Here is a 24,544-nt window from a genome sequence, read left to right as displayed (position 1 = left end):
GAACATCGGTAAATTGACGTTTCCTCTTTATGTTACTTAAGAACTTTCAAATAAGGCAGGTAATTCAGAGAAACTTAAACAACGTGTAAGGTCATCGTACTATCATTGTTATACAAATTATGTGCCGATACAAAAAGTATAATGATTGTTGTTGTCTAATTTGGAATCATTATTTTTCAATTAATCTTATAAAGAGATTTAACAAAACACCACAATTAAATTAACATTGATATTGATTCAAATACCAAAACAAATGTAAATCTATTTAAATAGTTATCATTATCCAGCTGTTGTCAAAAGGAATTTTTCAGAAAAAACTTTTTAAAATTTGCTTTTATATAGAAATTACATAAACTAAATAATAATACAAACATTCATATAATGCGATAAAATAACATTAAATCCCATTTAACAAAAATAGTATTTTTATAAGTTTTTATCCCCATTAGTCCGTTATTAGTAGTTGTTGGTCCCTCAATAAAGCACTGTCTTCAAGTGTTTTTGTTCTCCATTTGTCACAGTACTGTGAAATAATTTATATTTCTCTTCTTTTGGTTTAAAAGCACTTATTTTTTGTCGAAATTCAAATTATCGACGCAAAAACTGTATTTGTGTTTTTCGTGTAATTCACAATATCCATCTTTTCCTGTTGTAGATTAATAAAAAAATGATCGCAGTTGTGGTTTTTGGTGTTTTCTGAAGGTTAAGCTTACTAATTGTCGTGCAGTTATGAACATATTTCATGTAAAGTTGTCCAGATACATGTAGCTGTTGTTAACATTTTTGCTAACTTCTAAATATGAAGTTGCGAACTGTTAAAAAAATCCCAATTCCAAGAAGGTCACACAAAGAAAATTAACATTTCGATAAAACAATTGCAATTTACTTATTTTTCCCATCTGAAGCATTAATTTACATATATAAATTTGTATATGAACTAATCAAAAAAAGTATCAAAGCATTGACTACACTACATTTACTGGGCTTACCATTGTTTTCCGGAATAAGTAATGAAGTTAGATATTATTTGTCAATGTGAATATAAATCACTGAGTTTATTTATGAAATTTTGTTCCTCTATGCTCTTCAACATCGTACTTTATTTGGCCTTTTTAACATTTTTTTAATTCGAGCGTCACTGATGAGTATTTTGTAAACGAAACGTGCGTCTGGCGTTAATATGAAATTTCAATCCTGGTATCTATGATGAGTGCATTTATACTACAGTGAGCAGGAATAACTTTCCCTTTTATAAGACTTTAAGTCATCTCTATATCATAGTTTTTCTTATGGATGTGGCAATTATCTATTTTCCACATTATTATATAAAAACGATGTGGTATGATTGCCAATGAGAAAAATGTCCACAAGAGACCAAAATGACACAGACATTAACAACTATAGGTCACCATACGGCCTTGACCAATGAGCAATCCCCATACCGTATAATCAGCTATAAAAGGCCCCGATAAGACAATGTAAAACAATCCAAACGAGATTAGTTATACCTTGTGTACAATTGAAAACAGGGTGGTATGAATACATAATACGATGAATATGTTAATTCAATAGCTCTTCTCCGAAAATTGATACAAATTTCCAAATGTCCATTGTCTATTCGTTAGGTCAATGATAAATCTTAAATATCAAAGACAGGGTAATACTTTTTTTATTAATTCGTTTTTACTCATTTTATCACTTTATCACTAGAACAGTATGGCAACGACGCTTAAACTGTATTTGTTTGAAAGTGTAATTCACAATATATATATTTTCTTTTTTTTTTTTTTTTTTTTTTCCAAGTAAATATCTTTTATTACAAATCTGCTGTTTTAACAATTTACTCGGATTACACCGTTAGCCCGAGTATCCCTGTAATTAGTTACTGAATTTCCAGGGAAAAGTTCAGTAAAGTATACTAAAGTATAAAAGTGTTAATTATATTATAACATATACATTCTTTTAAATACAGTGTATACATATTAAGAATGAAATTTCATAGTATAAATCACGTGTTTACGGAACATCAATTTGCCTTCCGAATTTGTATTCATTTTCCCATTTTTATAATCTTTGACCCAGTTATTTGTACTTGACCTTTTGTGCTGGATTAGTTTCAAATCATTGTCCGATAGCTAGTGCAAAAGTAAGCACACGTTTGTTGTGAAAATAAATTGTTGGATTAGATAAAACTTGTTTGGTAAGGGTTTTATACTACTGGTTAACAATTTTGTCATAAAAACAAAATAAATGTATCTAAAGTGAAAAAGATAAAATGTTTCTGGAAATATAATAGAAAGAATAAAGGTTTTATACCAACATACACACAATTGCTTGATGATATTTGGTGTAAAACAAATCAGTGTTGAATTATAATCATTTTAGTTTTTAAATAGTATAATAAATAAAGTGTCTTGTTTAGTTTGTCTATACATACAAAAAATGAAAAACCAACAACTACAACATACATGTATAATATAAAGTCTAGCATAGCTATTCATTTTCACACAAAATACATGTACAATATAACGTCCAGCATAGCTTTTAATTTTCACACCACACAATGGTATACATTTCAATTACATATATTTTTGAATATTTTTTAGCATCTTACTTATTGTTTTATTTCTATACTCCATCGGATAATATCTTTATTTATATTCTTGTTTAAATATTTCATCAACATTAACTTGATTTATCTTATTATTTGAGATACAATTGCATTTATGTATAGTGAATAAGATGACTGTCAAGAGATAATTAATATCATTTAATGAGTCCTCTTCTATTTTATATCCTACTACTAAGTGTTTTAAAGTAACTATATGCTCACCAATATGAAGCTTATTTAATAGAATACAAATTTTATTCCAAAAAACCTTAAAATAAGTACATTCCATGAATTTGTATTGATAAGTATCTGGTACCCCATACACGGAACACAAATTGGTGTTCTTAATTTTCCATGTGAAAAGATGTGAACCTACAGGTAATATATAATGTAATAATTTCCATCGAACCATTTTTAATTTATTGTCTTCTAAATAATTAAAAATAAAATTTAATGTGTATTTAATTTTTGGTTGAATTTTATCTCTTTTTAGTTCTTTCCGCCATTTTGTAAACCCTATAGGAATATCTTTACTTACATTTGATAGGATTACATAAATATCTTTATTATTAATTGTTTGTAAATCATATATAATTGCGCCTTGTTTTAAAAATAGTTGTTTTTTACACTTAACAATAGTTTTTGATGAGTTCTGTTTTTGTAATATATCTTTCCAATGATTTGGTATACTCTTTCTTATTTGTAATATTTCTGCAATCCAATTTCTTTTACATTTTAACTTAATAAGTATTTTTTCTTTTGATATTCTACCTTTGTCATCAATTATGTCATTTACATAGATTATGTTGTCTTTTATCCAATGATTAAAAACTTAACTGTGCCCATTAACCTTTATGTATTTGTTACCCCATATAATTTGTTGTCTAATGGTTCTAAAGTTTTCTGGTTTATTAGTGTGACCACCGCCATATTTTACCCAGGTTTTAAGTATTTCTAAGTAAAAATTTGGGATTTTGTTGTTTTTTTATATTTATTGATTTTAAATTATCCAGATTCATGTGAAATATTAAAAAAATTGATCCATATTGATTAAAGTATAATGTGGGAATAATTTTCCAATTTGACTGTTCACCTTCTATTAATCTTTTCACCCATTTAATTTTTATTGAATCAATAAACTTGTCAATATCTATCATTCTAAGTCCTCTCTCAGTTTTTTTCATGTTAATTGTTTTTCTTTTAATTTTTTCTTTTTTGTGGTCCCAAATGAATTCATAAATCATTTTTGTTTAAATTAAAAAGTGAATCTTGGTCGATATCAGTTACAGAAGCTAGATATGTTATATTTGGTTTAACTAGAGATTTCACAACAGTTACTTTTCCGATCATTGTTAACTTTCTTTTTTTCCATGAGTTAAGAATTTTTTCAGATTTTTGAAGTTGTTTTTCTATGTTTAAATTCATACATTGAGATTTATTATATCCAAAGTGAATACCTAAGCTTTTAACAGTCTCTTTGCTCCAGTTAATATTCTCAAAATTGTCCTGAATGTGTTTTAATTTACCGAAACCTAGTCCTTCAGTTTTACTCCGATTTAAAATAAGTCCTGATAGAGAACCAAATACTTCAATTATATTAAGTGACTGAGAGATTTCGTCTTTAGAGCAGAGAAACAATGTAATATCATCAGCTAACTGGCTTATAATGAGGCTATGCGTTTTTCCATCTAACTTTATATTTATTCCCTTAAGGTTATTGTCGTTTCTTATTCTACAGGCTAATATTTCGACTGCAAAGACAAATAAAATGGCGCTTAAAGCACATCCTTGGCGAATTCCTCTAAAAATTTTCAGTGGGCTTGAAATCCATCCATCATTTCAGATACATGCCTTAATATCTGCATACAAGGTTTTGACCCATCTTAACAAAGAATTTTCAATACCAAATTTTGTTAGTGATTGATACATGAATTCCCACTCTAGGGAATCAAAGGCTTTGGAGAAATCTAGAAAAAGTATAGCTCCATCTATTTTTAACTTTTCTGCAAGATCTATAATGTCTTGTATCTGACGTATATTAAAACCTATATAACGGTTTTTAATGTATCCATTTTGGTCACTGTGGATAATTTTTGACATCATAGGTTTTAATCTTTGGGCTAATGTATATGCAATAATTTTAACATCAACATTTAATAGTGTAATTGGTCTGTAATTAACTAATTCAGTGGGGTCTCCTTTTTTTAAATATTAGAGAAATTAGGCCTATTTTTTGTGATTCAGATAACATTCCTTTGTTATAGCAATAATTGAAGCTTTGAATTGCATAATTCTTTAATTTGTCCCAAAATTCTCTATAAAACTCTACTGAAAGTCCATCTAGGCCTGGGGATTTATTTAATTTCATTTGAAAAATTAATTTTGTACATTCTCCTGTTGATAGAAATCCATTTAGAGACTTTATGATTGTTTAATATTTGTATCCTTAATATATGTGTTTATAAAATTTTTATCTGGTTTAGTGCTAGTGTAAAGTTTTTCATAATATTATTTTCCTAAATTTAGTATTTCTGATTGTTTTGTAATAATCTCCCCTTTCTCATTTTTTAAATTTATTATATTTTTTCTTGTTTGTCTACTTTTCTCTAATCCTAGAAAAAATTTAGAATTTTTTACCCTTCTTATATCCATTTTATCCTTGAACGTGCACCTTTTGCTTTATAACTATAAAGAGATTTTATCTCACTTTCTAATAAATTGATTTCATTCTTTTCTACTTCACTTAATTTATTATTATCCTTTCTTTTCTGTAATGTTTGAAGTTTTATTTCCAAATTTTGAATTTCATTTTTCCTTTGCCTAGATTTATTTTTGCAAAACCGTATTGTTAATTCTCTTACCTCAATTTTAAACAAGTCCCATAATTGTGATAGATTTTCAGTGTAATTGCTTTTAAGTATAAAATAGTCTATAACATTTTCTATTTTATCTTTATAAGATTTGTCAGTAAGTGTACTGTTGTTTATTTTAAAGAACCCTTTACCCTTATTATCATTGGACATGTTAAATTTCAATGAAATTGCCTAATGGTCTGTACTAGAAATTAGGGCTGGTCTTATATCTGTAGACTTTATCATAGTTCTCAATTCTTTACCGGTTAGAAAATAATCTATTCTACTCGCCTCATCGTCCTTATTTTTACGTTTCCATGTATATTGATATAGTTTCGGATGTAATTGTCTCCATATATCTTCTAGTTTATTTGTTTTTATTAAAGTTTTCTAACTATTTGTAATTTTTTGTTCTCTATTTTCTTATTATTCTTTCTATCTGTACTACTCAATGCTTCATTCATATCTCCCCCTACTACTAAAATTCCGAGACTATGTTCTTCAATTATTTTATTTACATTTTTAAAGAAGATGTTTCGCTTTTTTTTTCTCATTAGGTGCATATAAATTTATCAAAGAAAATATGTTGTTGTTTATTTCAACATTTACAAGAATTATGCGACCTTCTTGATCAGTAAAAGTATCAATTATCTTTGAGTCTAGTGTTTTTTTAATAAATATAGCCACACCTTTTGGTTGTGTTGTGCCAAAACTGTGAAAAATGTCTGCGTCATATTCATTACTTACTTTATTTTCTATTTCTTTAACAAAATGGGTTTCTTGGATAAAAAGTATATCTGTTTTTTGATATTTTAACCAAGTATAAAGTCTATTTCTTTTTTCTTTTTGACCTAGTCCTTGGCAATTTAAGGAACAGATATGTAAAGTTTTATTCATTTTTCTTATAGTTTTTGTAGTTTATATATATTTTCCTGTAATAAATTGTAAAAACAAATCGTACATTATGTAGATGTGGTTTTGGTATTTTTCCAAAGGTTAATCTCAAGTTTGATTTCAGTTAAATAATTTTACCATTGCCGGACATCATCTGTTTCATTATTAATATTTGCGTCTTGTTCATAAATTATAAATACAGTGCAATAAAATTACATTAAATATCATAAAACAAAAATAGTATTTTTGTAAGTTTCTATCCTCATTAGTCCGTTATTAGTAGTTGTTGGTCCCTCAATAAAGCACTGTCTTCGAGCGTTTTCGTTCTCCATTTGTCACAGTACTGTGACGTAAAATACTTCTTTTCTTTTGGTATAATACCACTTATATTTTTGTCAAAATTCAAATATAGACGCCAAAACTGTATTTGTGTTTTTACGTGTTATTCACTATCTCCATCTTTTCCTGTTGTAGATTTTTAAAAAAATAGATTGTTTTTGTGGTTTTTGGTGTTTTTCCGAAGGTTACGCTTTCTAATTTTTGTGCAGTTATGCACATATTTCATGTAAAGTTGTCAGTCAATTACTATAGCTGTTGTTAATTTGTTTGCAAACTTTTAAATATAAAGTTGCGAAGTGTTAAAAAAAAACACAATTCCAAGAAGGCCACAAAATTAACATTTCGATAAAACAATTCACTAAAGTACCAAAAAAAAGGTACCGAAACACTGACCACACTACATTTACTGGGCTGACAATGTTCTCCGGAATTAGCAATAAAGCTAGACGCCATTAGTCAATTTGAATATAAATCACTGGGTTTATACTTTTCTTTTTGAATAAACTCATGATAGATACCAGGATTGAAATTTCACATATACGCCACACGCACGTTTCGTCTACAAAGACTCATCAGTCATGCTCGAATCAAAATATGTTAAAAATGTCATATAAAATACGAAGTTGAAGAGCATTGAGGACTAATTTCCTAACAGTTTTGTCAAATACAGCTAAGTCATCTCTATACAAGAAATACGATGAATATATTGATTCAATAGCTCTTCTCGCAATATGATACGAAATTTCCAAATTTCAATTGATTATTCGTTAGGTCAATTATGATTTTCAAATATCAAAGACATGGTTATACTTTTCAATAATTCGTTTGTGTACTGATTGATTCTTTAACATGTTAGGACATGATTTATTCAATAATTATAAGTGTCTCTCAGTGACCTGAGTAACCATGCAGTAGTTACGTGTATTTTGTCTGACTGTTAATGTTAAAACCCTTAACATTCAACTGTTTTGCTATAACACCATGGTCTCAAATAAGAAGGAAGACTGAGCTCTCGCAGTATATTTTACCTCGCTACATTCTACATCAGTCTTTAATTCGTGAGGCTGTAATTCAGGGTTTCTCGTTAATAGCTGTCTGTTATATTCTGTTTTATTGTTTGGTCATAAAACGTGCCGCTAGTGTTTTCGTTTGATTTCTATAATATAAGCTTTTGTCGAGTTGTAATTTATCTTACATAGGGTTATATTTGATCATTGTTCAAGTCGCACTGTTGACTTATTGATGCTTATACACACATCATTTGGGCTATGATTTGTAGTTGTCCTAACACATCTCTTCATTTTAAAATAATTCTCCTCCAACAAATAAATAATATTTCTTTTCAACTTTAAATAACAGCAATAAACCTTCTTTAGGCTCGTGTATTATTGAATTGACTTTTAATAACTCAGGATGATATCAAGTTTAATCGATCGTTCCATGCCCGTATCACACTCAGCTATGAATAAAACTGCTACTAGTATTACGACTTTGTGGCGTGAACTACGTTGACCCGACCTAAATGAATTTGACCCGAACAGCTTTATAATCATTAAATTGAATTTTAATAACTCAGGCTGATATCAAGCTTGGTCGATCGTCCAATGTCTGTATCACACTACTAAGCTATGCATAAAATAGCTGTTACAGCTTTGTGGCGTGTAGTACGTTGACCCGGCCTAAATAAATTTGACCCGAACAGCTTTATTATTATAGAATTGAATTTTAATAACTCCGGCTGATATCAAGCTTGGTCGATCGTCCATTGTACTAAGCTATGAATAAAATGGCTATCACAGCTTTGTTGCGTGTAGTACGTTGAGCCGGCCTACATACATTTGACCCGAACATGCCATCGACGTTATAAGGAATGTACAGGCGTTAATAAGATTGACCAAAACTTGTCCTGTTATCGTCCGGTTTGCAGTTGAAACAATGAAAACACATATTTTATCATGCAAAATTTACTAATACGAATCAATAATTCAGTAATCTGATTGACTACATATTGATATTGTAAAAATTGCAGCTGAGCACATATGAAGACTTTTTGAAAGCATTCGCTGCACTCACTCGCGAAAAGGATAACATATTATCTTGTAGCTGATCTTTTATAATATCAATATGCAGACAACCTGATATTTAGTTCATTTCACATTTTTACCCAATATGAAATCTATAACACTTTTTCATTGGTTAAGATTTTGTATTATCCACTCGGATTTCATGCGTTTTGTATTTTTTGGAACCAAACAAAATGAAGTTGCATGGGCTATGGTTGTCTCATTGGCAATCATACCACATCTTCTTTTTTATATTGATCACATAAGTTCCATTTAAATACATTGAAATACATTGAAACTAAACTCACATAGTGTATAGAAAGTTTTTAATTGGAAAATTGATTACATTATCATAATTCAGGTAAAATTATTAACTGGTATATAAAATATGTTTGCAAAAAAAAAACAATTGAATTACTGATATCATAATTCAGGTAAAATCAGATTTATCTTAAGAGAATCCAGATCTGTACTTTAACCGGTATATATAAAAATATTTGTACAATAAAAACTTATTGAATTACTGGTATCTAATAGAAGAAAAGCATAACGTTCCATATATGGTGTGATGTCAGATCAGTTGCCAAACTCTTTCAAAGCAAAACGTTGATCTTAGTAACCAACTCTCTATAATTCTGCTAGGACAGAAATAACCATCATATCCGCTGGTTCTGCAATGTCTACAAAAAACATTAAATTAAATTAAAATAACTGCAGCATGAATCTTTAAAAAATGTTTTTATTTGTTCTAAAATCTCGCTTATTTCTTTACCCTAGTATCCAACAATATTACCATTTTAGATTATTTAAAAAAAAACGAATAGAATGTGCCTTCAAAAAAGCAAGTGTACGTATACGCCGATAGCTTTGGTGAGTTTTTTTCAACCCCTTGGTTGATACTGATGGTGGAAGTTTTGTCGGCTATGACATCGCCATGCCAGAAGCCAGGACGTTGGAGTTGACAACTTATCTTTGAAACGTTCATTTTCTGTAAATTAGCTGTTTATAAAGTTTAACATAATTCGAATAATAGCAATGTACTAAGGTTTTCAATCCTCAGGGATCGGATTGCTTTTGTTGTATTTGGAAACAGTTTTCGTTGTTTTTGGTTTAAATACAATTCAACTATGCGTTTGACTTTGCATTCCAATTATATTCATTCTGTTGCAATAGTAGATTACTGTGTAGACGAACCGTGCGTCTTGAGTAAAATATGTACGCCATTTATCTCTGATGAGTTTATACACTGATTAAAAAAACATTAATAGCAAACATCATTGATACATTGTAAATTAAGACATTTCTAATTAGGTCTTAAAAAAACAAATGAAAAAGATAGGCGTTTATTTGTAAGCCTGTCCTATTATTTGGTCCCGCTGAACGTAGAGCAGCCAAGTATCAATCAATCAATATCCTAATTGACCCCATATCTTCCTGTTCATATATCAGTAAGATAAAGATTATTTTAAATATTTATAGATTATCGTTGATCATCTCAACGAGAATGATTTTCTCGCTCGAGCCGGGACGCCGAAAACGAGAAAGGAAATCGAGTTGAGATGACCAATGATAATCTGTTTATCGCTATTTTACCTATGACAACGTTGTCAATTTCATGTCAATTTTGTTAGCAACGCCACGTGCCTGCTAAGTTTCTAGCGATAATTATCCATCTCAATGCAAGCGAGTAGCATGATATGAAAAATTATCACAAAAAAAGATCAAAGGAAAAATTGCACAAAATAGCGATAATATTTTCTATACCATATCAGTTCAGACTTTTAAAAATCCGGATCAGGGTTACTGTGACCTTTATAACCTAAATAAATTAACAATAATCGGGTAATTCGTCACATCTTTCATAGTTTTGACTAGTTTACGTTACCTTTACTTATAAAGGCAGAAACATCAGACCACCAAATGATTTCAATGAGAGTGCAATTTAGTAAAGGTTAAATATATGACTTATTTCTTCAAAAAAAGATTGCATTTTCACTGAAAATATTGTCTATTTTTCTAGACCTATGATCTTTCGAATAAAAAAACACCCTTAACGTTAGAGATCATCAAATAACGTGTATATCCCCAATCATAAATATTAACTTATACTAAGTGAACAATGTTTTCAAACAGTGTTTTAATGTGAAAATTATAAATGACTCAATTAGAACTTACTACGTGTCCAGTTTCTATCTGTGAAGTTCTTTGTATAAAGAAACATCGGAATCGAGCCAATGCGTTCATATGGACAGCCTATATTTTGATCAAGGACATACATCCACCCTTGATCTCTAGCACATCCTCCGTAGTTCTGATTTACATAGAATTTTCGTTGATGATCTCTGAAAAAATGTATTTGTTGGACAAACATTTAAACGGATTTGATGAATTTATATAAGACAACAATCAAATGAAATACTGTATCGTGACAATGTTCTTCAAAAAGATTTTTATCATTTGACCTTTTCTTATACATGTTTATTTTATTTGTAACTTCGTTTGTTTGTGTAGTAAATTCTATTCAATTTTAGTCGGCAGAAAACAGTTCCTTGAAATAGGTTGTTTATGCACAGTTTGACTTTCGAAACTAACAATGTGATGGATTATAAAAACAAAATATACAATGACGTTCATTCACACGGTATTGGAAACCATTCTATGACATAAGGATATCCATTTTCCATGTAATTATAAAAACTTATAACAAAAATACCGAGCTCCAAGGTAAATTCAAACAGATAAGTCCATTTAAACGGACAAAATCGAACGTTATCAACAGATGGAAGGAAAGAAAAACAACTATAATATCCCCGACTTGGTACAGACATTTTACCATTTTTACGACGAAAATAGTGGGTATAACCCTGTTTTATAACTAGATAAACCTACCACTTTTGTGGAAGTTGTTTATAAATCTGTTATATCGACAAAATTGTGTGTGCAAAACAAACATACTAAGTTAATGTGACAACAATCAAAACTGTGTAAACATATATACATCACGGACAAAATGCCTACGACCAATAGAAAAGAAACATAATAGCACGAATACAGTTAACTGGAAAACTAAATTAAAATAAAAATATACACAACTTAACCACCTAGAATCTATAACTAAACACCATATTGTATTATTTGAGTAGCAGACACTAACAATTCATTTATAAGGCCGTGGAAATTTCCAAGGAATATGTGAGATAAACGACGACACGTTCTTTGTCAAAATCCTAGCTCATTAATTTTGAAAGTAGCAGCTCCCAGCTCTTGAATATCGTAAGAGTTGACAAATGTATATTCCATACGAGGGGTAGTTAGTGTATTGCTGCTAAGGTAAAGAAATATTATCATTTTGAAATTGGAATCGGGACAATTGATCATAGCTTCTGTATTTTGTGTACCACAACTAATTTTTCCCGGTCATAAAGAACATACAAGAAAGTAGTACATTATATAAAAAAACAAACTAATTACTATGCATGCGTGTTAGTTTCAAAATACACATGTATGCATATATTGGTAAAGTGTGTATTAAATGAAACCTAATAACGTGTTGTCATTGTTGTTTACTTTTTTTCACGATTGAAATTAAATAAAATGCATGAATTTAAAAAAAAGAAGGGTACATTATTGCATATTTCACATATCTCAAGTAAATGTATTGTACTTCATAGGTTCCAGGGAACCAGTACGGAAAAATAATGGGATGTTCTACCGACATCATGTACAATGTGAAACTTTGTGGGCCAAAGAGCACATCGAACGAGCAAACAATGTCCACAATGTGTTAATCATTTACGATATTTATAGGAAACCAGACAAACTGTTTATCGTTCTTTTCTGTTTTTATGCCCCACCTACGATAGTAGAGGGGCATTATGTTTTCTAGTCTGTGCCTCCGTTCGTTTTTTCGTCCGTCTGTCTGTGCGTCCGTTCGCTTCAGGTTAAAGTCTTTGGTCAAGGTAGTTTTTGAAGAAGTTGAAGTCCAATCAACTTGAAACTTAGTACACATGTTCCCCATGATATGATCTTTCTAATTTTAATGCCAAATTATAGTTTTGACCCCAATTTCGTGGTCCACTGAACATAGAAAATGATAGTGCGAAGTTCAGGTTAAAGTTTTTGGTTAAGGTAGTTTTTGATGAAGTTAAAGTTACATCAACTTGAAACTTGGTACACATGTTCCCTATGATATGATTTTTCTAATTGTAATTCCAAATTCAAGGTTTAACCCCAATTTTCACGGTCCACTGAACATAGAAAATGATAGTGCGAGTGGGGCATCCGTGTACTATGGACACATTCTTTTTTATTCCTCTTTTAGACAATTTTACACTTAATAATGTCTCTTCTTACTTTGTATCGTCGTCAAACAAGGATTACGGAGCGCATTTGTCAGACGATATAGGCGAAAGAAAGGATTATAAGCCCTTATATGAAATTAAAAGTATGAAGATTTGTTGAAGTACAATGCAACCTAATCTATTGCTTTAACATTGAATGACTGTTACTTAATTTGAACTGAAGACAAAAGAGCTGTGAATGCTTGACGATGAACTTAACACATAAAGCAATTGGACAAAGTTGTGTGTCTCCATTAAATAAAACAAAATAATTATATATTAAGCAAACATTTACCCAGCAATCGAAAAGTAGTTAAATGTACTGCGTGATCCTAAATCATTAAAACTACTCTGCACAAGGTTTGATTTGCTAAACCAGTTCATCTTATCTGTATTCCTACCATTAAAAGTCATCCATGCAACAACTTGGTTGTTTTTGAAAAATTCAACCTTCACCTGTGAATTATAGAAATCATATTTCTTTAACATATTAAACATGCACACTTAATTTTTAATATGTCTTTGAACAAGACGAGGCCTTCAGGTTCAAAATCAGTGTTGGCAGGCTTTAAAGTATATAATGATATTTCTCTGAAAATATGCATGAAAACGAAATGTGTTGACTTCTCTTGTTTTGCTGTGAACTTAAAATGAACGTATGAATGTTAATATATTGAAATAATGAATAAAATAAAATGATGTCTTAATAAATTTAGTTCGGAACGAATTGTTATAGTTCTGACATAAACCATTTTAAGTTGCGACATACCATTCGTATATTTGTATTATTCCAGTCATCCACAACACTATTTCTGAGATGACGCTGAGAACCGACTGTTGCAAAAGACGTGGGAAGAGGGTTGCATTCTGACTGACTTCGCCATGCGTCATACACAGACTTACCATTTCCTTCAAACGCAACGAATACAGGAAACCAAACTGTAAACATTCATCACAGTTGTGTCATACATTTTTTAAATATTTATAAAAGAAAAGTACTCTTTGTAAGTATGTTTTTTTTTATGGGTGGCTTTTTGATAGTGTAATCCGGAATTCAATACATAAAATGAGGCATTTGATAGATTCATTATACGAAAAAATGATAATATAAACATGCAATAATATGACAAAGGAAGCAAATAAATACATGTAATTATAGTTGATATTTATATGATGAATTCATAATCTTTCAATCATGTGAGTAACTTCTTATAGTCCATTGTTAATTTATGTATCATTATCATTTTGTTTATTTCCTTTGTTATACCTATTTGGCATCGGACTCGGGCTTATTTTAAACTGAGTTTGAATATGCGTATTGTTGTGTGTTTGTTTTTTCTACATTAGATAGAGGTATAGGGGGGTTAAGATCTCAAAAATCACGTTTAACCCCGCCGCATTTTGGCGACTGTCTCAGGTCAGGAGCCTATGGCCTTTGTTTGTCTTGTCTTGTATGAGTTTTAATTTTAGTTTCTTGTGTATATTTTGAGTTTAGTATGATGAAAAAAAAATCGCTGGCAAAAATAAGTTGGTTTACAGTATGTTGAAATTGATATGGAAGTGAACTGATATTCCGGTACCACAAACCGTGGATAGACATGGTAAACACTTTATTGTAAAAATATTTCTAAGGTAAAAATATTATCGCCAAGACGATGTAAAATTTGTGAAATACATTTATACAAAAGCGTGATATTAATATGCCTATTGTATTGAGTATATATGTGAAACTGGCAAATACTTAGTAGTGAGTACTAAAACATACACTCAGACAGTTGTATTTAGTAATAGAAGAGTAATTCAGGTTTGATAAGGGTATATAATGTAACATTCCAATATGCATTCTCTGAGTCTCTACAAACCAGTTAACACATGACGACCTTGATTAACCATGAAGGTTTTGCACAGTCAGTAATGAAACATGATATTAGATATCAATAAAGGCAACAGTAGTATACCACTGTTCGAAACTCATAAATCGATAGAAAAAAACAAATCCGGGTAACAAAATAAAACCGAGGGAAATGCATTAAATATAAGAGGAGAACAACGACACAACAATAAAATATAACACACACAGAAACTAACTAAGCATTAGACAAACATACTTACTTCGTCTAGCTTTCTTGCGTTTTCCCTTTCCTGCAGCTGAAGAACGGAGAGATCATTTATATTACACAGGTTAATTTATACAATTACTGTTTTAAAAGTAAACAGTCCGATTTATATTAATCACTTAATTTATTCTAAATTAAACTAGAGGCTCTAAAGAGCCTGTGTCGCTCACCTTGGTCTATGTGAATATTAAACAATGGACACAGATGGATTCGTGACAAAATTGTGTTTTGGTGATGGTGATGTGTTTGTAGATCTTACTTTACTAAACATTCTTGCTGCTTACAATTATCTCTATCTATAACAGTACTTTCTGTGGAAAATGTTATTGAAAATCTTCAAATTTTAAGAAAATTGTTAAAAATTGACTATGAAGGGCAATAACCCCTTAGGGGGTCAATTGACTATTTTTGTCACACTGACTTATTTTTAGTTCTTACTTTGCTGTACATTATTGCTGTTTACAGTTTATCTCTATCTATAATAATATTCAAGATAGTAACAAAAAAACAGCCAAATTTCCTCAAAATTACCAATTCAGGGGCAGCAACCTAACAACCGATTATCCGATTCATCTGAAAATTCCAGGGCAGATAGATCGTGACCTGATCAACAATTTTACTTCCTGTCAGATTTGCTCTTAATGCTTTGGTTTTTGAGTTATAAGCAAAAAACTGTACTTTACCCCCATGTTCTATTTTTTGAGCCATGGCGGCCATCTTGGTTTGTTGGCCGAGTTACCGGACACATTTTTTTAACTAGATACCCCAATAATAATTATGGCTAAGTTTGGTTAAATTTGGCCCAGTAGTTTCAGAGGAGAAGATATTTCTAAAAGATTACTAAGATTTACGAAAAATGGTTAAAAATTGACTATAAAGGGCAATAACTCCTAAAGTAATCAACTGACCATTTTGGTCGTGTTGACTTATTTGTAGAGCTTACTTTGCTGAACATTATTGCTGTCAACAGTTTATCTCTATCTATAATAATATTCAAGATAATAACCAAAAACAGCAAAATTTTCTTAAAATTACAATTTCAGGGGAAGCAACCCAACAACGGAATGTCCGATTCATCTGAAAATTTCTGAGTTATAAGCCAAAAACTGCATTTTACCCCTATGTTCTATTTTTAGCCATGGCGGCCATCTAGGTTGGTTGGCCGGGTCATCGGACACATTTTTTAAACTGGATACCCCAATGATGATTGTGGCCAAGTTTTGTTTAATTTGGCCCAGTAGTTTCAGAGGAGAAGATTTTTGTAAAAGTTAACGCAGTACGACGACGGAAGACGACGACGGACGCCGGACGCCGGACGCCAAATGATGAGAAAAATTCACTTGGCCTTTCGGCCAGGTGAGCTAAAAAAACTAACCGTCCTGATCATTTTTTTCCCTTATGTTAACCATGCAACTTGTTTCTTGTGTATATTTTGAGTTAAGTATGATGACCATTATCCCTTAACTAGTATACATTTTTGTATAGGGACCAAACTGAAACACGCCTCCATGTACGGGAGTTTCTCGCTGCATTGAAGACATTTTGGTGGCCTTCGATTGTTGTCTGCTCAATGGTGGGGTTGTTGTCTCTTTAACACATTCCCCATTTCCATTCACTATTTTGATAGTTATCAAATTCAAAAAAGGATTGAAAGTTAATGAGAATTTTACCGTACATATAATATCTTTGTCATGATTATTGAATGTTATTACTTTCGTTCGAGCTGACAGTTTGCACCACTACGCATACAACAACTAAGCTTAGGAACAGTCTGGTCATTTCTCTTATTGTTGTCTCCGTTTATCTACAATAAACAAAAACTCTTTACTGCTATTTATTTTTTTAATTGTTGTCTCCGCTTTTCTTAAACCAAAAACAGTCGTTAGTGTTAATTTTGTTGTTGTTGTTCCGTTTGTCTTAAACCGAAATAAATATTGTCACTGTTTCTTTCTAATTTTTTATCTTCATTTGTCTGAAACATAAAATCAAATCGTTACTATTATTTTTAATTTGCTGTTTCCGTTTTTATATTATTTTTTTTTTATTATTTTTGTCCTTGTTTGTACAAAATCCCAAAAATATCGTTATTTACTGTATTTAATTCAATTGTTGTCTACAAACAAAATAAAAAGGTTTAATTAATTTTCTTCGTCTTGATATATTTCAAATTTCTTTCATTTTTTACACATTAAGGTTTTACCTAACACTACAAGGAGATAACTCTGTAAAGTCGGCTAAACGTTTTAATTACATTGTGTTGTAAAAGGAATATTAAGCTTCTCAATGATAAAAATTGGTGTTTGTCAAACTGCTATAATAAGTGTAATTTTTCTGACAAAACGGTTGGTTCAAAGTTTTTGAAATTTTTATATTTTTGTTAAAGGGTCAAAGTAAATTCTTTGACAACATTTTAGGAAAATTAAACGAGCCAAATTAATTTTAGTTAAAGTGTTGGGTACCACCTTAAAACTATTTAATTAGCGTTTAGTTTAATTCTTTTTTTTTTTTTGGCCGAAATCGATTCTCATAAATATCATTGACCATTTTAAGAGCCATTTTTTTTTCAGACATTTATTTTTGTATACGCAAAGACACTATTTTCGTATAATATTATTCATTACATACCCTATAAGAGATACCAATAAATACCACTTATACACAAGGTACTTGTTTCAATGCCTGGACTATGACTGACAATACATCTGTCAGCAGCTTTTTTTAATATAGTTTCATTCTCCATCTACGCATGTTAACTTGTTTTTATCTTAACAAACCGTGCCTCCTTCCGCGGCTTCCTTGTTAGGGAAAAACAATCTAGATGTGACATGACATGATACCTATACTGAAGATAAATGTTAAGTGAATATTTAACTGATTAATTTATCTATATTTGATTTAAATGAAATCATTTTGAAATTTACTATGTATATGTTTATACTTTTTTCCGAATTGTTGCATCTTAATCAGTGAACCCAATTTTTCAGTTTAATACATATTGCTATTGAAAACATTTAGCTACACACATTCAAATGCATTGCAGTTCTCATTTTTCTCTTTCTGTTATATTTTTACAGCCTATGTTTTTTTTTCTCAATAATACAAAAGTGTATAATTAACACACTATAATAAGAAAAAAGTAAAATCATAAATATACTTAAGTCAGAGAAAATTTAAAACGGAAAGTCCATATTCAAATGGCAAAATCAAAAGCCCAAACACATCAAACGAATGGATAAAAACCGTATCAATTAATAACACATTTCTTACTTATTTTGTATGTCGGAACTGCTTACTAAGTTGATCAATAAATCCGCCAAGTTAATATTTTTTGGTCTTTATTTCGGAATTATGATGGAAAACAACTTTGTTAGTGGTTTGTGTTAAAAAAGTAATAAAACAGAATGAATCTACATTTTAAATGTGTAAATGTTTTGTTTTAAAAGCAGAACATCATTTCATATTTTAATGATTACGCGATATGTTACAAAGTATCATAACGATATTTTAAACAGAACCGTATATGTTAAAGTTAAATGGGCTGTGTTCATATGATACCCTAATTTATTCAGTTAATTTTATATAATTGGCTTATGTGTGAACATAATTAATCAGAAACAAAATATAATTATACCTATGAATCGAAATAACAAATGTTTTGAACTACCGGGATAATACAAATATGTTGGGATATCGAATAATTGCGGTCTTGCAATCTGTTTTGCAACCAATTGTGAGTTTGACCATCATTGTAATTCAGAAACAACTACTGATTTGCAATTTGTCTGTAAGTTAATTATTCACACTTTAAATTTATCCTAGTTTCTCCATAATCTTTCAGTTACCATATCCGTCTGGCGTATATACAAAATTTAGTCCTGGTATCTATGATGAGTTTATTCATCCATCATGGTAATTATGAGGTTCGTTCTTCGTTTATATCTAAAAAAAAAAACTCTTATGACGAATACACTGAGGAAACAATAATAAACTATCTTTTTTAAGATATACAAAAAATACAAATTTCCGTAAAAATTAACGAAAGAACCAGCAGATTTCGAGTATACGACTAAGCAAGAAAGATAGAGCTACACCTTCGAAAACTGGGGCGATACCCAGAAGGGTCGTTAGTCTGTTCCTATAGTCGCGTAGTTCGTGGCAAGTGCACATATAATAATTGATCAGAAAACATGGTAAAGGAATAATTAGATTTTTAAAATGCTTTCGGAAAGTTGTTCTAACATGTCTTATGTGAAACTAAATCATTTGAAAGAGTAGTTGATTTAATCAAAACTCACAAAACGAGTCAAAACGTGCTCTATTCGTTCTTGTATTGAAAGCTTCTTTTCCGTAGAACTATATTTCCTCTGGTCCATTCCAAAACTATAAATTAAAAAAATGAAATTCATTTTGAGAAAACAGTTTTAAGCGACAGCAACATGAAAATGAAAACCACATGATAAAGTGTGATTAGTAAGATATATTAAGGATAGAAAAGGTGTCGAGTTAAGTGATTGGATAACAACTTAGATATGTCAGAACATATTCCAAAAATTGCCAGTGTATATGAGTCGGGTTTTATAGCCCTTATTTAAATAATGTCAATTATAATGTTATTATTTGACATAATTTACTTAACAGAAGACGAAAAATGCCAGAAACTTACCAAGGGTAATCAAAATGTTGAGAATTCTTTTTTTTTTACGTTCTTCATTTAAAATGGACCAGCAACCTAATTAATGGTTGAATCTATTATAATACATTAGTGTCTATAATTATTCTCATAGGACATTACAAAATCTGTGGAATTTATGATGGGAGTGAACTGATATTTCTGGTGGATATACATGGTTAAAACTGTTTGAAAGAATGTTTCTATGGTGAACATTTTATCGTCAAAATGAAGTAAAATTCATGAATTACATGTATACAAAAGCGTGGTATTAATATGCATATTGTATTGAGTATATATGTGCAACTGGCAAATACCTAGTAGTGAGTACTCAAACATGCATTCAGACAGTGGTTTTTTTTGTAATAGAAGAGTAATTCAGGTTTGATAGGGGTATGTAATGTAACATACCAATATGCACTCTCTCAACAAACTAGTTAACACATGACGACCATTCGAGTTTTACATGATTTTGACTATCCATGAAGGTCTTGCAAGGTCGGTAATAAAACATGATATCAGATATCAACATACTTACATCTTATTGGATATAATTACGATACTGTTGTCAAGTCATTAAAGATTGCATATTTTAGCGTTAATATTGAGTCACTGATAAGGTCTTTGCATCGGAACTAAACACATTTATTCTAAAAACAGTTGTTGGCATGACACGGGTTATGTTCTTCTCATATATGTTATGATGGTATGATACTAAACCCCTAACGGGAAGGATTGTGCCTGATGTTCATATGATGAAATCATAATCTTTCAGTCAGTGTAATTGAAGTCTGGGGCTGGCATGTCAGTTAACTGCTAGTATTCTGTTGTTATTTATGTATTATTGTCATTTTGTTTATTTTCTTCGGTTACATCTTCTGGCATCAGACTCGGACTTCTCTTGAACTGAATTTTAATGTGCGTATTGTTATGCGTTTTCTTTTCTACATTGGTTAGAGGTATAGGGGGAGGGTTGAGATCTCACAAACATGTTTAACCCCGCCGCATTTTTGCGCCTGTCCCAAGTCAGGAGCCTCTGGCCGTTGTTAGTCTTGTATTATTTTAATTTTAGTTTCTTGTGTACAAATTGGAAATTAGTATGGCGTTCATTATCACTGGACTAGTATATATTGTTTAGGGGCCAGCTGAAGGACGCCTCCGGGTGCGGGAATTTCTCGCTACATTGAAGACCTGATGGTGACCCTCTGCTGTTGTTTTTTATTTGGTCGGGTTGTTGTCTCTTTGACACATTCCCCATTTCCATTCTCAATTTTATTGGTCTAGCTTCCTTGAGTTTTCCAATTCCTGAACCTGAAGAACGGAGAGATAATTTATATTACACAGGTCAATTTATACAATTACTGTTTTAAAAGTAAACAGTCCGATTTATAATTTATCACTTAATTTATTTTAAATTAAAAAAACTAACCGTCCTGATCATTTTTCCGACGTAGTCAGTATATTTTCGGTTTGTGCCCTTTGAACTTAAGGACGTTTAACTGTGGCAACAGAATATGCATGCTCGAAAATCCTTTCTGTGATTGGACAAAATCCAGTCATGGTGGGTGATTTGGTTGTTTGAAAAAACGTCTCGTTAATTATATCGTGATGCATAGCAAGTGAAAAACTATAAATATTTGACTAGATCTTACAAAGATTTATATTTTTATTAAAATAATTGTTTCTCCAATAGCTCTTTGCATCCGTGACAGCTGTTTATTCGGGACAATTATATAATTTTTAATGTAAACTTTGTTGTACGAACTTACATGACTTTTAGAACGTACCTACGCATGTGAGATTTCCGCGGGGTTTTGGTGAATGTAAACAGAAAGATACGAGGACCGAGAATACTGAACACAAACAGAGAAAACGTTATTTAAATGGTATCTTTGTGCTTCTGAAGGTTATCGAAATGATAGTTTTAAACATATACTCAAATTTAAATACGTCGGATATCTTTTTTAAAGATAGTTCTTGTTTTCATTATGCTAACAATGCAACTTGTTGAGATTTCAGGACATAGTTTAACCTTACAACATGGGCATTTTTAAAGTCGAGAACCTTGTGAGTAGTTGTCTTTATCTCATTCTTAATCGTATTATAGTTTTTGGATGATTTCTTTTTATTAGTTCTCAATGGTATTGTGTTCAAAACCGATCTGTGATATGTTCTCGAAAAGGTCGATGATTTGCTGTCTTAGTTACATGTTATCTACATGTTTTCTTTTATTAATTGACAATGTGTATTTATACATTATTTGAACAAATAATGTTTACCTACACAATGAAAGACAAGAACACATAAATAACTTTGCCATTTTAGTTTAATATCAAGCGAGAAAACTAATGGCCTAATTTCTGTACAGAAATTGAACGAAAAACAAATATTTAAACATCAACAAACGACAACTACTGAATTACAGGCACATATATACAGAAAGTGGCGCGGTCAAACATGTTAGCGGGATCCCAAACCTCCCCTAACCTAATGTATGTATGCAAATTACGATAAAATACATTCATAGTCTTAGTCTTACAGGTACAAGTACTTACGTGTATGATACAATCATTTATCAATATAGCTTGAGAAAAGATACATGTAGTTAACACATCAATTAAGGATGAAGTCATATCCTGTTAAAGACTTTTTTTTACTACAAAACAGTATAAAATATTTTGCCCCATATCACCCACTTTTTCATTTAAGTTTTAAATAGCTCATAAACAGTCATTAAGCTAAATTTTAGCAGATTCTACATTTCTTTTCTTACAATTTGAGACCCAAATAATGCAATTGCTAAATATGAGATTAAAGTGCGTCAGCTTTTTCCCGTCATTTGTATAATATTTCTATAATTCCAGACTAATTTGACCTGACTTTATCGTTAACTGTTTTATATTCATCTATTCATTTTCCTTGTATTGACGTTTTGTCTTAAAAATATAGTAACTGGAGAAAAATACTAATTATTTGTTCAAGGGCATGAATATTAAGAAGCCATTGATTCCAATAACAACGATGACGATATCACTAAAAAAGCATCCTTAGATGAGACGATTATAAATTAAAAAATAATTGGCCTATTTATGGGCCTTCTTTGACTTTTTCCTCTTTTTTATATTTAGATTGTATTTACGAGTTAGGAACATCGGTAAATTGCCGTTTCCTCTTTATTTTACTTAAGAACTTTCAAATAAGGCAGGTAATTCAGAGAAACTTAAACAACGTGTAAGGTTATCGTACTATCATTGTTATACAAATTATGTGCCGATACAAAAAGTATGATGATTTTTGTTGTCTAATTTGGAATCATTATTTTTCAATTAATCTTATAAAGAGATTAAACAAAACACAACAGTTGAATTAACATTGATATTGATGAAAATACCAAAACAAATGTAAATCTATTTAAATAGTTATCATTATCCAGCTGTTGTCAAAAGGAATTATTCAGAAAAAACTTTTTAAAATTTGCTTTTATATAGAAATTACATAAACTAGTTTATAATACAAACATTGATAAAAGTAAGATTATCTACTACAACATGTTAATGAACATTTTTAGATATCAACATTTATAATCAAGTACAAACAGCATTAAAATTTGGTTAGAAGCATCAACATTTATAATCAAGTACAAAAAAACATTAATAAAAACAAACAGCTATAGGTTAATATAGCCTTATTAGAAAATCAAATCAATTGGGATAAGCATTGAGAAGCATAATAATAGTACATTCATATAGATAAACAAATCAATGTTATATATCTGTTAGTTCGTCTGTAAACATGCGAGAACGTGTATAGTTTCTGTCCTTTTTATATCGCATTATAAATTCAATGATGTATCTAAATACTTATAGAACCATTATTTCATATTTTTAAAATTTACAAGCAACTAAAAATGTATTACTTAATTTAATTCAATTTTATTACTTACCATCAATTATATATCATATTTAATGAATAAGAAGTAATTAAAATGATGAAAACAATTTATTTTAAATTTTCACTTACAACTACTATTTACACATCCTGGTGTAAACCCAGTTGACGAAGTCAGACCATCAGAACATGGCAGTTGATCACCTACCAAAGAGAAGGGACATGAAGTTTGAGTTCATGTCACAGATTCATTCACGTTATTGGCAAACTCTAAATAAAAGCAAAAGCAGTCGTGTTGTTGTTAATGATTGACAAAATATTTAGTGTTGTTTATATGTATGCATGTGTATGATCAAACAAGTATAGTAAAAGTTTCTTGTAAAACTAAGCAGTAAACTGCCATGGTTTATTTACTTTCCTTTCCTATTTGACTAATTTTGCTACCAGGGATGACGATGTCTTGTTTTCGTTTTATTTTTTTTAACAAACATAATATACAGTTTTAAATTATTTATTTTTTTTGTTTTTCAACTGCTATGATTTCAGGGCCTATGATGAGTCCAATATAAACGAAACGTACAACTGGCGTGTTAGATATTTACCTGACATCTTTGAAGAGTTTAATGTATACAACTTACCACAGTACATAATTTTGCAAAATGTGTCATATTTCCGTTGTAGTTGACAGTACGATGTGTAGAGGAAAAGGACAATAGAGCCCGTCATTTCTGTCCATATTGTTTTTATGAAAATAGGAGATATCTAGAGAAA

The 24,544-nt window shown here is 30.4% G+C and overlaps 3 protein-coding genes across 4 annotated transcripts in view; all 3 read right to left on the bottom strand.

The window, feature by feature from the left end:
* Positions 1–24,544, bottom strand: part of LOC143042808 (uncharacterized) — a 98,107-nt gene that overhangs the window by 34,176 nt on the left and 39,387 nt on the right. The gene's annotated exons all lie outside the window — the stretch shown is intronic.
* LOC143042805 (pancreatic secretory granule membrane major glycoprotein GP2-like) overlaps positions 1–24,544 on the bottom strand; it is a 48,513-nt gene that overhangs the window by 15,981 nt on the left and 7,988 nt on the right. For both annotated transcript variants that reach the window (XM_076215270.1, XM_076215269.1), the window contains exon 4: positions 23,906–23,977. In XM_076215270.1, coding sequence (XP_076071385.1) covers positions 23,906–23,977 — 72 coding nt within the window. The remainder of the gene's footprint in view (positions 1–23,905; positions 23,978–24,544) is intronic.
* On the bottom strand, positions 9,071–17,997 carry LOC143042806 (uncharacterized). The gene is made up of 7 exons (XM_076215271.1): positions 17,842–17,997; positions 16,929–17,020; positions 15,212–15,247; positions 13,869–14,038; positions 13,395–13,555; positions 10,935–11,101; positions 9,071–9,439 (listed from the first exon to the last, which is right to left on the bottom strand). The coding sequence occupies exons 2-7, from the start codon at positions 16,993–16,995 to the stop codon at positions 9,387–9,389; spliced, it is 654 nt and encodes a 217-aa protein (XP_076071386.1). The 5' UTR covers positions 16,996–17,020; positions 17,842–17,997; the 3' UTR covers positions 9,071–9,386.

This window comes from Mytilus galloprovincialis, chromosome 8, assembly GCF_965363235.1.
Source record: "Mytilus galloprovincialis chromosome 8, xbMytGall1.hap1.1, whole genome shotgun sequence".
Lineage (NCBI taxonomy): Eukaryota > Metazoa > Mollusca > Bivalvia > Mytilida > Mytilidae > Mytilus > Mytilus galloprovincialis.
The sequence above is the reverse complement of the archived record's forward strand: the minus strand, read 5'-3'. Positions and strand labels throughout refer to the sequence as shown.